This window comes from Natrix helvetica (assembly GCF_964273705.1).
Source record: "Natrix helvetica genome assembly, chromosome: 9".
In the NCBI taxonomy this organism is placed as follows: Eukaryota; Metazoa; Chordata; class Lepidosauria; order Squamata; family Natricidae; genus Natrix; species Natrix helvetica.
Genome location: NC_138560.1, coordinates 5,551,028 through 5,563,040, shown reverse-complemented (window position 1 = coordinate 5,563,040; position 12,013 = coordinate 5,551,028). Strand labels below are relative to the sequence as shown.

The window sequence follows — 12,013 nt, the reverse complement described above, 5'->3', positions numbered from 1 at the left end:
AGGAAGGCTAGTAATTGGTCAGTGAGTTACATAGCACCTCTGAATCACGAGGGCGGGAAGAATGATGATCATGATTATAAGAAGCAAAGTATCATTTCAGGTAACCTTAAATTATAACTGTACCTTAATCTTTATTTCTTATAGATAGAGTGGGAGATCAATAAATATAGTAATCGGTCATAGAACCTAAGGGCCCAAAACTAAAATCTATTTACAAAAATAAAAATATAATAATGGTAATGTTCAGAGACTTATCACTAATATACAGTATAACAAAGTACTGAATGTTATACCGTGTTTCCTCAAAAATAAGACAAGGTCTTATTTTCATTTGACCCCAGAAATAAGCACTTGGCCTTATTTTGGGGGCAGTCTTATTATTTTAGAGGTACAGGAGGCAGCGAGCATGGTCACCTCATGGCTGCTGCTGTGTTGCAATATTTTGTGGGGAGGGCTGATTTTAGCACATGCGCTCAAAAGCCCAATTGGGCTCATTATCCAGGGAGGTCTTATTTTCTGGGAAACAGGGAATTATGCACAACTTAGAGTCAGAAAAAGTTTCAAAACGATCCAAATGAATGAATGTAGGAATTAATGTGAAACACAGTAAAGATGTGCAAAGGATATAAATCAGATATAGAGAATTATAGGAGGATATAAAAACAGCTTTGGAAGTTAGGCTAAAGCCCTTAAAAAAGCAGAGTAAGATGTAGAGATGAAGTAAACAAGAAATCGCATCCCCATTTGACTGATGAGCAAAGTTTATTTTGTGTATGTTTTCTAAGAAACCCACTATCTTTCGTAATGGTATTTGACGTCTGCCCTGCCTGAGTTTGCTATTTCTGGCAGCCAATCATTTTGGATCCTACATTCCACCTCCACCACCTAATTGCTTAAAAACACTTCCCCAGTTGCAAAGCTGAGCAATAGGTGGCTTCAGGAAAGGCAGCGGAGTTGACTTCTACCAACATGAAAGCTGCTGGAATTCTTGTCTTCTGTCTCTTCTCCTCCATCCTGTCAACAGGTAAGGAATTTAATTTTCTTGAAACTGAAATATGGAAACTTCAGGAAACTTCAAGAAAGGGATGGAAGGCAGGCAGGTTGAGGTCAATTGCTCTACTACGTGTCCATTTGTTCTGTGGCCATCTGAAGTTAGAAGAGGACTGAAAAAGTGACTTACAAATGGTCCCAACACTTTCAACAATGGCAGTATTACCACAACCACATATCAAAATTTGAGTATTAGGCAGCTGGCATGAGTTTACATCCATTGCAGTGTCCTGGGACATATGAGGACCATATGCGAGTTTCCTGGCCATCAGCTTTTGATAAGAAGCTTCAAGGTGGGGGGAGGGCAGGTTTGCTGAACAACCATGTGTTTCACTTAAGGACTGCAGTTATTAACTACCAGGAAAAGGTTGTAAAACCGGGCACAACTCACTTAACAATGTTACTTAGTGACACAATCTCCAGTCCCAATTGTGGTCCTACATCAAGGACTACCTGTAGTGGATGCAGGATTAATGATCATCTCTTCAAAGTATCAAGAGAGCCAATTTGGTGTGGTGGCTGAAAGTTTTGGACTAGGAATGGGGCAATATGAGACTTTTCATTCATGAGAAACAAAAACTAGGCAAGTCACATTCGACCATTAGACCCAAAAATAGGCAATTGATTCTCTCTCAGCCATAAGAAGGAGAAATTAGCACATCACATCTTAAATGTGCCCAAATCCTGCATTACTAGGAATCAAGAGCCAACGCTGATATCAAAAATTATTCAGAACTCATAGACATTTCAGAATTCAGTTTTTTGCAGAAAAGTGGCCTCAGCCAGCATCCAAATGACTGCTTCACAAAACTGGTCTACAGCATAAATACCAAACGATGGGATGATCCAGTGTCCTATTAAAATGTTAGAGGTCTGAGAGGATGAATCTCTCCCTTAGTCTCAATTTGTCTTCCATTTCCACACGCTGATCTCCTCTCCCACTTTTGCAAAGCTCTCCAGCAGAAAAACACTCAACAACATGGGAGACATGCTTAGTAAACCAGATCATAATAGGAGTCTTGAATGTAAACGCCAGAACAGCAGCATATTCAAAGGTGACACTAATCGTTGGCATGACTTTTATTCAAATCTTCTATTTGTAGTGACCTCTCTGAAATGCCAGACGTGTTTTTCCCCTGTAAATGACTGTGAAGGAGATAATGTGAAAGTGGTGGAGTGCAAAGAAGATGAAGAATTTTGTTATACTCAAGTTTATAATACTTCTATAAGTAAGTGAAAACTGAATTTGTTCTCAAACATATCCATCACTTGGTTTCTGGACCATGAAGGAATAACCTGAATGAGTTTCTCATTTTTTTTAACATAATTGTATATATTTATTATAATGTAGAAAATGAGAGTCAGAAGGGACCTTGGAGGTCTTCTAGTCCAACCCCCTGCTCAAGCAGGAGACCTTAGACCATTTCAGATAAATGGGTGTCCAGTCTCTTCTTACAATCCTCCAGCGTTGGAGTACCCACAACCTTCTTTTTGCTAGTAAAGGTAAAGATTCCCCCGCACATGCATACTAGTTGTTTCTCATCTCGGTTTCTAAGCCGGAGAACCAGTGCTGTCCAAAGATGTCTCCATGGTCATGTGGCTGCCCTGACTAAACACCGAAGGCACAGGGAGCACTGTTTCCTTCCCATCAAAGTTTTTTTTTCTGTTTACATGTTTTGCATGTTTTTAAACTGCTAGGTTGGCAGAAACTGGGACAAGTAATGGGAGATCTGGGATTCGAACCGCTGAGCTGCCGACCTTCTGATCAGCAAGCTCAGCATCTTAGCCACTGAGCCACAACATCCCACCCTTTTTACTAGACATACCCAATTCCTGCAACTGTCCTTCATAGGTTTTAAACTCCAGTCCCCAGTCATCATTGTTGCTCTTCTCTGCACCCTTTCCAGAGTCTCGACATCTTTGCCAACGTATATTGCCCATTTCACTGTCAAGCAAGAGTGAAATGCTAACATTTAGCACCTAGGTTTTGCTAAAACCTGATTAATTGGGGACTTTCCTTCAGTGACTTCTCTTGGGGGTTCATCGAGGGACAGTAGGAGAAGTCCAATGTTATTTGCCAGATGTGACTTTTTAAACGATGTGAATTGACATGTACACAGGGACAAGAGAGGACAAGTGAGTCAACATACATCCTGATGTAGCAATCTACACTTTGCCCCTTTGAATGTGCATCACAAATTGCAAGCTAAACAGAAGGAGCTTACATGGCTTTGTCACAACGCAAGATTCAGCGTTCAGCAAAAGCTCCAGATTCTGCAGTTGCCTGGGCTTATATATTACTTGAGAATAAATAAATCTTCAAAGATGTCAACATCTATGTGAAAGACAGTGAGGTTTAATAATTCAGGTTAGGATTAGGAACCTCAGTTGCAAAGGTTAAACTGGCCAGTTATTCTCTGCAGGTCCAAGAACTAATAGAGTAAGATATATGCTGGGTTGGAAGTTCACTCAATAGTAAGTCAAACTTTCACAGCCCAACTAATCTTAGTGATTTTCTAGGAAAAAGTAACAAGTGGAAGTGCTTTGAGCTCCCAAAGAAAAAGGATATACATTTCATAAAGTGAAAAAAAAGACGTATTTAGCTATTTCTTCCAAAATAGAACAGCCAAATGAACGTTTGATAAGCATTTCTTCATTTTCTGCTGACTTCCATATTCCTTTTTTTAATTCCCTTCTGCAGCCAATGGTTCAATGAGTTTACTTATGAAGGAATGCTCAAAACGTGAGCAGTGTTATGATGGCCTCTTCAGTACCACAATAGTAGATGGTAGATTTGAGCTAGCCAGAGGTAACTGTTGCCAGACTGATGTCTGTAATGCAGAACCGCTTCTGTGTAAGTATCTACACTTTCATACATCCTTTTCAAACTCTAGCTTTTTGGAAAAAAAACTCTTGTTTTTTTGCAAAGAATCTTGGGTTCCTTGATTCCATCCGAGCTGGAAGTACATGAAAAGAATGTGAAGTTGGAGGAGGTTGTGACAGACATTAAAGGGTTAGTGGTGATCATGAAATTTTGCTAACTGGAAAATTTGCTTCCTCCAGTGGAAAATTATGAAGACTTTCAACCAAATGGGTTACAGTGCCCAGGCTGCTTTGCACTAGATGAGGATTCTTGTGAAGCCAATCAATCTGTAGCCTGCGTTGGCAAAGAGGATCAGTGTCTTACCATAACTTATATCAGAGAGTCTTGTGAGTAGACATTTGCTTCCTTCCTCCCTCCTTCCCTTCCTTTCTTCCTTTTTTTTTAAAAAAAAAGGAAGATGATCTATTTGGAGAAACTTTATCACACATTTAATGTATGGTAAACAGATTTAAATGCATCAGGTTTTTCAAAGATCTTTATGGTTCCATAAATGCTACAAGAACATCAAGGCAAAACAGTATAAATAACAAAGAAACCATCTGTATTACTTTATAATATCCACACTATAGAGTCTCAAATGTACCTTTTCTGTCTTTTTCTTACCCCAGATGATAATTCCACTGAAAAGCTCACTTTCCAGGGATGTACGACAAAGAATTCATGTTCCTTCCCTCTAGGAGAATTTGAGGCAGCCAGTGGGCTGATTCACATAAATGTCATCACCCTGGAATGCAGCAATGCATCTTCTTCTGAACCTGATCATCAGTGATTGTTGGGAAGAGGCGAACCTTCTTTGCAATTATTGTAAAAATTTGTAAAAGATGAGAAAGTTGGAGATTTAATACTGAATTAAGTAGAGATTGGAATCAAAGATGTCTGTGATTCTTACCTTGGTCAGTAGGGGAAAACCTTTGATCGTACCCACAACATGGGGATTCTCCCCCATGACATCAGTCACTTCTCTGTCTTGGCAAAAATAATTTCTCCTTGGTTCTAGGTTGCTTATCTCCTTGCTTCTTATCCTGCCTTCAGATGCTTTGGAGGATAAGTTGACCCCCCCATTCTAGTGGCAGCCCCTCAAATATTGGAACACTTCTATCATGTCACCCCTAGTCCTTCTTTTTAGTAGACCTACCTAATTCCTGCAACCATCCTTCATAGGTTTTAGCCTCCACTCCCCAATCCATTATTGTTGCTCTTCTCCGCACTCTTTCCAGAGTCTCAACATCTTTGCTGACATATGTCACCCATTTCACTCTCAAGCAACAGTAAAATGCTAACATTTAACTAACATTTAGCATCTATGTTGTGCTAAAAGAGAATGTGCGTGAAATACACATTTTGGCATGTATACATCAGTGGTGGGTTTCAAAAAATTTTAGTACCTCTTCTGTAGGTGTGGCCTGCTTTGTGGGAGTGGCTTGCCAGCCATGTGACTGAGTGGGAGTGGCTTGGCACTCATGTGACTGGGTGAGCATGGCCAACTTGTATAATGTGGTGAAACTCACTTAACAACGCTCTTGCTTAGCAACCAAAATGTTGGCTCAGAAACTCTGGCATTTGAAGCACGCAAGTCTTAAAGCTGTTAAGTTACAAGACCCTTGAACCCCTAACCCTTTAGAAAAAACCCCAGGGGAGTTCAAACTTGACAGCTTTAAGACTTGTGGACTTCAACTCCCAGAATTCCTCCTCCAGTCATGTTGGCTCAGGAACTCTGGCACTGAAGTATGCAAGTCTTAAAACTGTCACGTTACAAGACCCTTGCACCCCTAATCCTTTAGGGGAAAAAATCCCAGGGGTGTTCAAACATGACAAGCTTTAAGACTTTAAGGTTTAGATAGGACTCTTAGAGGTGGGCGGGATGATTGGTGAGTCAGCCGATCAGTGAGTGGTGGGCGGGGATAGCGTGGTGTGGACGTGGGGGGAGGGAGCTAGAACTGGTTCTAAATGGCAGGGTAGATTTGTGGAAGCTCTTCTACAGAAGAAGTTAGAACTGGCAGGAACCCACCCCTCGTATACATGTGAGCCAGAGGTGGTATTCTATTTTCTTCACTACTGGTTTGGTAGTGGGAACATGCATGCTTTGTCTGGTCTCCTTGAAGGACTGATAGTCATTGACTCAGTCATTGACAGAGAGCTACTTTGAGGGAGGTGGATAGCTCCCTTGTGGCTCCCTCGGGGGTCAAGAAGAAAAACGTCATTGTTTTCCAGTGTCTCACAACCAACCCTTATTCTTTCTATTTCTTCCACAGTTGGAGCTTTTTGTGAGGAGGTTGTTACCCAAGGATGTGTAACAAACAATATATGTTCCTTCCCTATAGGCGAGACACAAATGGGAAACGGGCATTGTAAAATTCAATATCACCACACATTGCTTCACAATCACTGGATCAGATGGCTTTTTAATATATAGACCAGGGGTTTCAAACTCGATTTAATTGAGGGCAGCATCAGGGTTGTGTTTGATCTGGGGGGGAACATGGCATGGGTGGGCATGGCCAGCTCAACGTCTCTCATGTCGGGGGTGCCTGTGGTGGCCTGAGAGCTCTGTCAACTAAAACGGGCTCCCGAGCTCCGTTTTCAGCTGTGATGGCCTCCTGCCAATGAAAACGGAGCTAGGGAGGGCTGCCCACGGCCCTTGGGAGCTCCATTTTCACTGGCAGAGAAACTGCGGTCCGGTCCTTTGCTGTTTCCAGGGTGTCCCTGTGGGCCAGATCTAAGCCCCCCATGGGACAGATTCCACCCTAGGGTCTTGAGTTTGACACCCCTGATATAGACAGACAGATTTATTTCCCTTAGCATTTGAAATTTGTAAACGTGGAAAGGAGATTGGAGCTTTAGTGGTAAGAATTACGATGCTTTGGGACTAAGCATTCTTGGAAATTTGGTAATGATTTAGGATATGGAGGTGCAAGCTAGCTCAGGGGTATGTGGTCTTTCTTTAATGATCCGTTTTCTCTAAATTGTAATGCAAATAAAATTGGTGACAAAAGTATTTGCGTCTGTGTATTCTCCTAAGGGAAGTTTGAACACACACGAGAAGACAGCTTCGATAAACTACGCATTTCCTCCTCTATTGTCATCCATTCTGGAGTCAATTCAGCTATACCCCTTTTCCTCTGGCATACTTCCATTCTTTTTCTTTTTCTCATATCCTCCTCCCCAAACGAAATGAACTCAAGGAGATATCTAGAGCTCTTCATAAATGTTGGAAAGGGACTTTGTACCCAAGTTCTGCTTGTGTATCCCAGATCTCAAGGAGGTGCCCTCCATCCCTCATTGCATTTTTTTTCTCTTCCTCCTTCAGCTCTTTTTTGTGTCTTTTCACGGCTTCTTTCTGTACCTTTGATGGCTATATTTCTGGAGGAGGATATAGAGACACTGGGAAGAATTGTGTTGGGTATTGCAAGGGAAGGGAGTTGTTAAAGAGGAGGGTCAAAGCAGAGGCTGTGAATCAAAGTATCTCTGGGGTCAAAAAAGAATCTGTTTCTCCCTTGAATCCACAAAAAAAAAAATCAGTGAGTGGCCATAGTAAAAACCAATCACCATTACCTTCACAGCAAGAGCCCACATCTATTTTCAAACTGGGGGCTGGAAATTTGAAAATGTAGTGGTACTTCAAACACTGGGACAAGGTCTCACCAGCCTCACCAGCCCAGGCTCAGCACACTGGTGTAGACATATAATTCTAAATCTATCAACATACTGAGGATATCAAATCCTAAATTAATTTCCATGGACAGATTAAACAATAGGGGGCAGAGGCATCGCACAAGGGAGCAGCTACTATGTAGGCCTTTCTTTCCCACATCACTGCTGAAGCTATCCACTAAGGAAAAGTGGAACTACTGCAAATCGGTCCTTCAATCAACACCTCATCCTCAAAATTGGCCCAGTAGAAGGAATTAATTCTTTCTGGTCATCCCCTCATTTCTATAAGCCATCCACCACTCTGTTTCAAATCCAGCAGTTTGGAGAGTGGTGTCAAATGGGCCATGTCCACCCAGTTGCCACACCCACCCAGTCAGCCACGCCTCCTGGCCCCCCCGAGGTCAACCACCGTCTTGATGCAGCCCTCAATGAAATTGAGTTTCACACCCCTGTTATAGATAGACAGGGATATCACTAAATATAGTCATAAGTGATAGAAACTAAGGGCCAGAAATTAAAATCAGTCTACAAAAAATAACAATATAATAATGGAAATGTTCAGAGACTTATCATTAATATATAACAAAGTACTGACATACATATTATGCACAACTGTAGAATCAGAAAAAGGTCCAAAACGATCCAAATGAATGAATGTAGGAATTAAGATGAAACACAGTCAGGAGGGGCAAAGGTTCCAATTAGATATAAAGAATTACAGAAGGGTATAAAATCAGCTTTAGAAACCAGACTAACCCACTAAGCAAAAGCAGAGTAACATATAGAGATGTAGTAAACAAGAAATCACAGCCCAATTTGACTGCCGAGCAAAGTTCACTTTGTGTATATTTTCTAAAAAATCAACTATCTTTCCAAATGGAATGTGGCTTCTGCCCTGCCTGAGTTTGCCATTTCCGGCAGCCAATCATTTGGAAGCCAACATTCCACCTCCACAACCTAATTGTTCACAAACATTTCCCCAGTTGCAAAGCTGAGCAATAGGTGGCTTCAGGAAAGGCAGCGGACTTGACTTCTACCAACATGAGGGCAGCTGGAATTCTTGTCTTCTGTCTCTTCTCCTCCATCCTATCAACAGGTAAGGAATTTAATTTCATTGAAACTGAAATATAGGAATTGCAGGAGACTTCAGGAAAGGGATGGAAGGCAGGCAGGTTGAGGACGCCTGGTCAATTGTTCTACTCAGGTCCATTTATTTTGTGGTCATCTGAAGTTAGAACAGTACTGAAAAAAGTAATTTGCAAATGGTCATAAAACTTTCAACAATGGCACTATTCCCACAGCCAGGTGGGAATCTCTCTCTTAATCTCAACTTCCCTTCCATTTCCCCAGCAGAAAAACAACAACAGGGGAGACATGTTTAGTAGACCAGATTATAACAGGAGTCTTGAATGTTAATGCTAGGAGGAGAGAAAAACATAGAAGGGTGACACTGATCATTGGTATGACTATGTCTTTTATTTATAGTGACGTCTCTAAAGTGTCAAGAATGTGTTGCCCTTGGAACTGAATGTGAAGAAGATAATGTGAAGGTAGTGGAGTGCAAAGAAGATGAAGAATTTTGTTCTACTATAGTTGTCAATACTACTATGTGTAAGTGAAAATTGAGTTTGTTCTCATCCATGTCCATCACTTGATTTCTGGACCATCAAGGAATAACCTAAACATGTTTATCAATTTTTATATAACATGTATATATTTATTAGAACGCAGAACATCAGAGTTAGAAGGAATCTTGGAGGTCTTTTAGTCCAACTCCCTGCTCAGGCAGGAGACACTAGATTAGACCATTTCAGACAAATGACTGTCCAGTCTCTTCTTACAAGCCTCCAGTATTGGACCATTCACAACTTCTTGAGGCAAGCCGTTCCACTGATTGATTGGTCTCATTGTCAGTAAATTTCTCCTTAGTTCTAGGTTGCTTATATCCTTACTTCTTATCCTGCCTTCAGATGCTTTGGAGGATAAGTTGACCCCCAATTCTAGTGGCAGCCCCTCAAATATTGGAACACTGCTATCATGTCACTGCTAGTCCTTCTTTTTACTAGACCTACCCAATTCCTGCAACCGTCCTTCATAGATTTTAGCCTCCAGTCCCCTAATCACCCTTGTTGCTCTTCTCCACACTCTTTCCAGAGTTTCAACATTTTTGCCGACATATGTCGCCCATTTCCCTGTCAAACAACAGTAAAATGCTAAAATTTAGCATCTAGGTTCTGCTAAAACCTGATTGGGTTTGGGACATTCCTTCAATGACGTATCTTGTGGGTTCAGTGAGGGACAGTTGGAGAAGTCCAAATGTAATTTTTAAAACTTTGGTGAATTGACATGTATAAGGGGACAAGAGAGGACAAGTCATGAAATATACATCCTGATGTAGCTATCTACACTTTGCCCTTTTGAATCTGCATCACAAGTTGCAAAATAAACAGAAGGAGCTTACATGGCTTTGTCACAATGCAAGATTCATCGTTCTGCAAAAGCTTCAGATTCTGCAGTTGCATGTGCTTATATGTTTCTTGGGAATAAATAAATCTTCAAAGGTGTCAACATCTATGAGAAAGACAGTGAGGTTTAGTAGCACAGGTAAAATTTAGGAGCCAGAAGATCAACATTCTTGTCCTTCCTCAGTTGCGGATGTTTAACTGGCCAGTTAATCTCTGCAGGTGCAAGGACTGGCCTAGTGGGAAATGCGCTGGGTTGTAAGCAGGAAAACTCAGCCATGGAAGTTCACTCAAATGTTTGGGTTGGTATACATTTCATAAAGTGAAATAAACACAGGTATTTAGCTATTTCTTCCAAAATGCAACAGCCAAATGAACATGTTTGATATGTAATTTGTCATTTTCTGCTGAGTTCCATATTTCTTTTTCTAATGCCCTTCTGCAGTTGAAATTCCAGTGAGTTTAATTGTCAAAGAATGTTCAACCCATGAGGCGTGTTTGGATGGCCTCTTCAGCACCACAACAGTAGATGGTAGATTTGAAATAGCTAGAGCTAACTGTTGCCAGACTGATCTCTGTAATGCAGAAACGCTTCTGTGTAAGTATCTACACCTTAATACACCCTTTTCAAATTCTACCTTTTTGAGCTTCAATTGATGGACTTAGTTTATATAATACCTATCACCTACTCCAAGCTATAGACTCTAAGCGGTATACAATAATTCAATGAAAAGAAACATTACTATATGTAATGTAGTTACATATAATATGTAGTTCTCCAGTTATGACCAAAATTATCCTATCCATTATGAACTAATGTAGAACCACATCTGTGTAAGTATCTACACTTTAATACATTCTTTTCCAACTCTAACTTTTAAAAAACTCTTCATTGTTGCAAAGAATCTTGGGTTGTTAATTTCCATCCTGGATTGAACTGAACTCAAGTATGTGAAAAGAATGTCAAGTTGGATACACATTAAAACGGTTAGTGGTGATCATGAAACTCTGCTAACTGGAAAATTTGCTTCCTCCAGTGGAAAATTATGAAGACTTTCAACCAAATGGGTTACAGTGCCCAGGCTGCTTTGCACTAGATGAGGATTCTTGTGAAGCCAATCAATCTGTAGCCTGCGTTGGCAAAGAGGATCAGTGTCTTACCATAACCTATACCACAGTATCAGAGTTTTGTGAGTAGACATTTCCTTCCTTCCTTCCTTCCTTCCTTCCTTCCTTCCTTCCTTCCTTCCTTCCTTCCTTCCTTTCTACCTTCCTTCCTTCCCTCTTCCCTTTATTCCTTCCTTTTTTTATAAACTTTATTGAACATTTAATATATGGTAACCAGATCTGTATCAGGTGTTTCAACAATCTTTATGGTTCCATAAAGGCCACAAGAACATCAAGGCCAAACAGTATGAATAGCAAAGAAACAATCTGCATTGCTTTATAATATCTATGCTACAGAGTTTCATATGCACCTGTCTGCCTTTTTCTTATCCACAGTTGAAAATTTCACTGAGAAGGCCACTTACCAAGGATGTACGACAGAGAATTCATGTTCCTTCCCTTTAGGAGTGTCTGAGATGGCTGGTGGGCTGATTCAATTCAATACCACCATCCTGGAATGCAGAAATGTATCTTCTTCTGAACCTGATCATCAGTGATTGTTGGGAAGAGCCAAACCTTCTTTGCAATTATTGGGAAATTTTTTAAAAATGAGAAAGCTGGAGATTTAATAGTGAATTCAGTAGAGCTTGAAATCAAAGATGCTTCTGAGTTTTAACTGAGTGGTGGAAAGCTGGAGATCTGGGGCAAAAATATTGAAATATAATGCTTTGAGACCACAGCTCAATAAAATATGTTTTTTCAATCCTCAAAGTCCACAAAATCAACATAAAAATAAATTGCTATGAGAAAGGAATCTGCATTCAGTATTTTTTCCTTAGAATTTATATCAGCAAAGGTG

At 40.6% G+C, this 12,013-nt stretch overlaps 2 protein-coding genes across 2 annotated transcripts; both read left to right on the top strand.

Moving 5' to 3' along the window:
- Positions 1-807: 807 nt before the first annotated feature.
- LOC309396824 (phospholipase A2 inhibitor and Ly6/PLAUR domain-containing protein-like) lies at positions 808-6,926 on the top strand. Its single transcript, XM_081962292.1, has 5 exons — positions 808-1,024; positions 2,154-2,279; positions 3,752-3,904; positions 4,114-4,260; positions 4,543-6,926. Exons 1-5 carry the CDS (start codon positions 970-972, stop codon positions 4,701-4,703), a joined length of 642 nt encoding a protein of 213 aa, XP_081818418.1. The 5' UTR covers positions 808-969; the 3' UTR covers positions 4,704-6,926.
- A 1,418-nt stretch (positions 6,927-8,344) lies between these two features.
- Positions 8,345-11,968, top strand: LOC309396822 (phospholipase A2 inhibitor NAI-like). Its single transcript, XM_081962290.1, has 5 exons — positions 8,345-8,681; positions 9,071-9,196; positions 10,493-10,645; positions 11,085-11,237; positions 11,551-11,968. The coding sequence occupies exons 1-5, from the start codon at positions 8,627-8,629 to the stop codon at positions 11,709-11,711; spliced, it is 648 nt and encodes a 215-aa protein (XP_081818416.1). The 5' UTR covers positions 8,345-8,626; the 3' UTR covers positions 11,712-11,968.
- Positions 11,969-12,013: the final 45 nt, after the last annotated feature.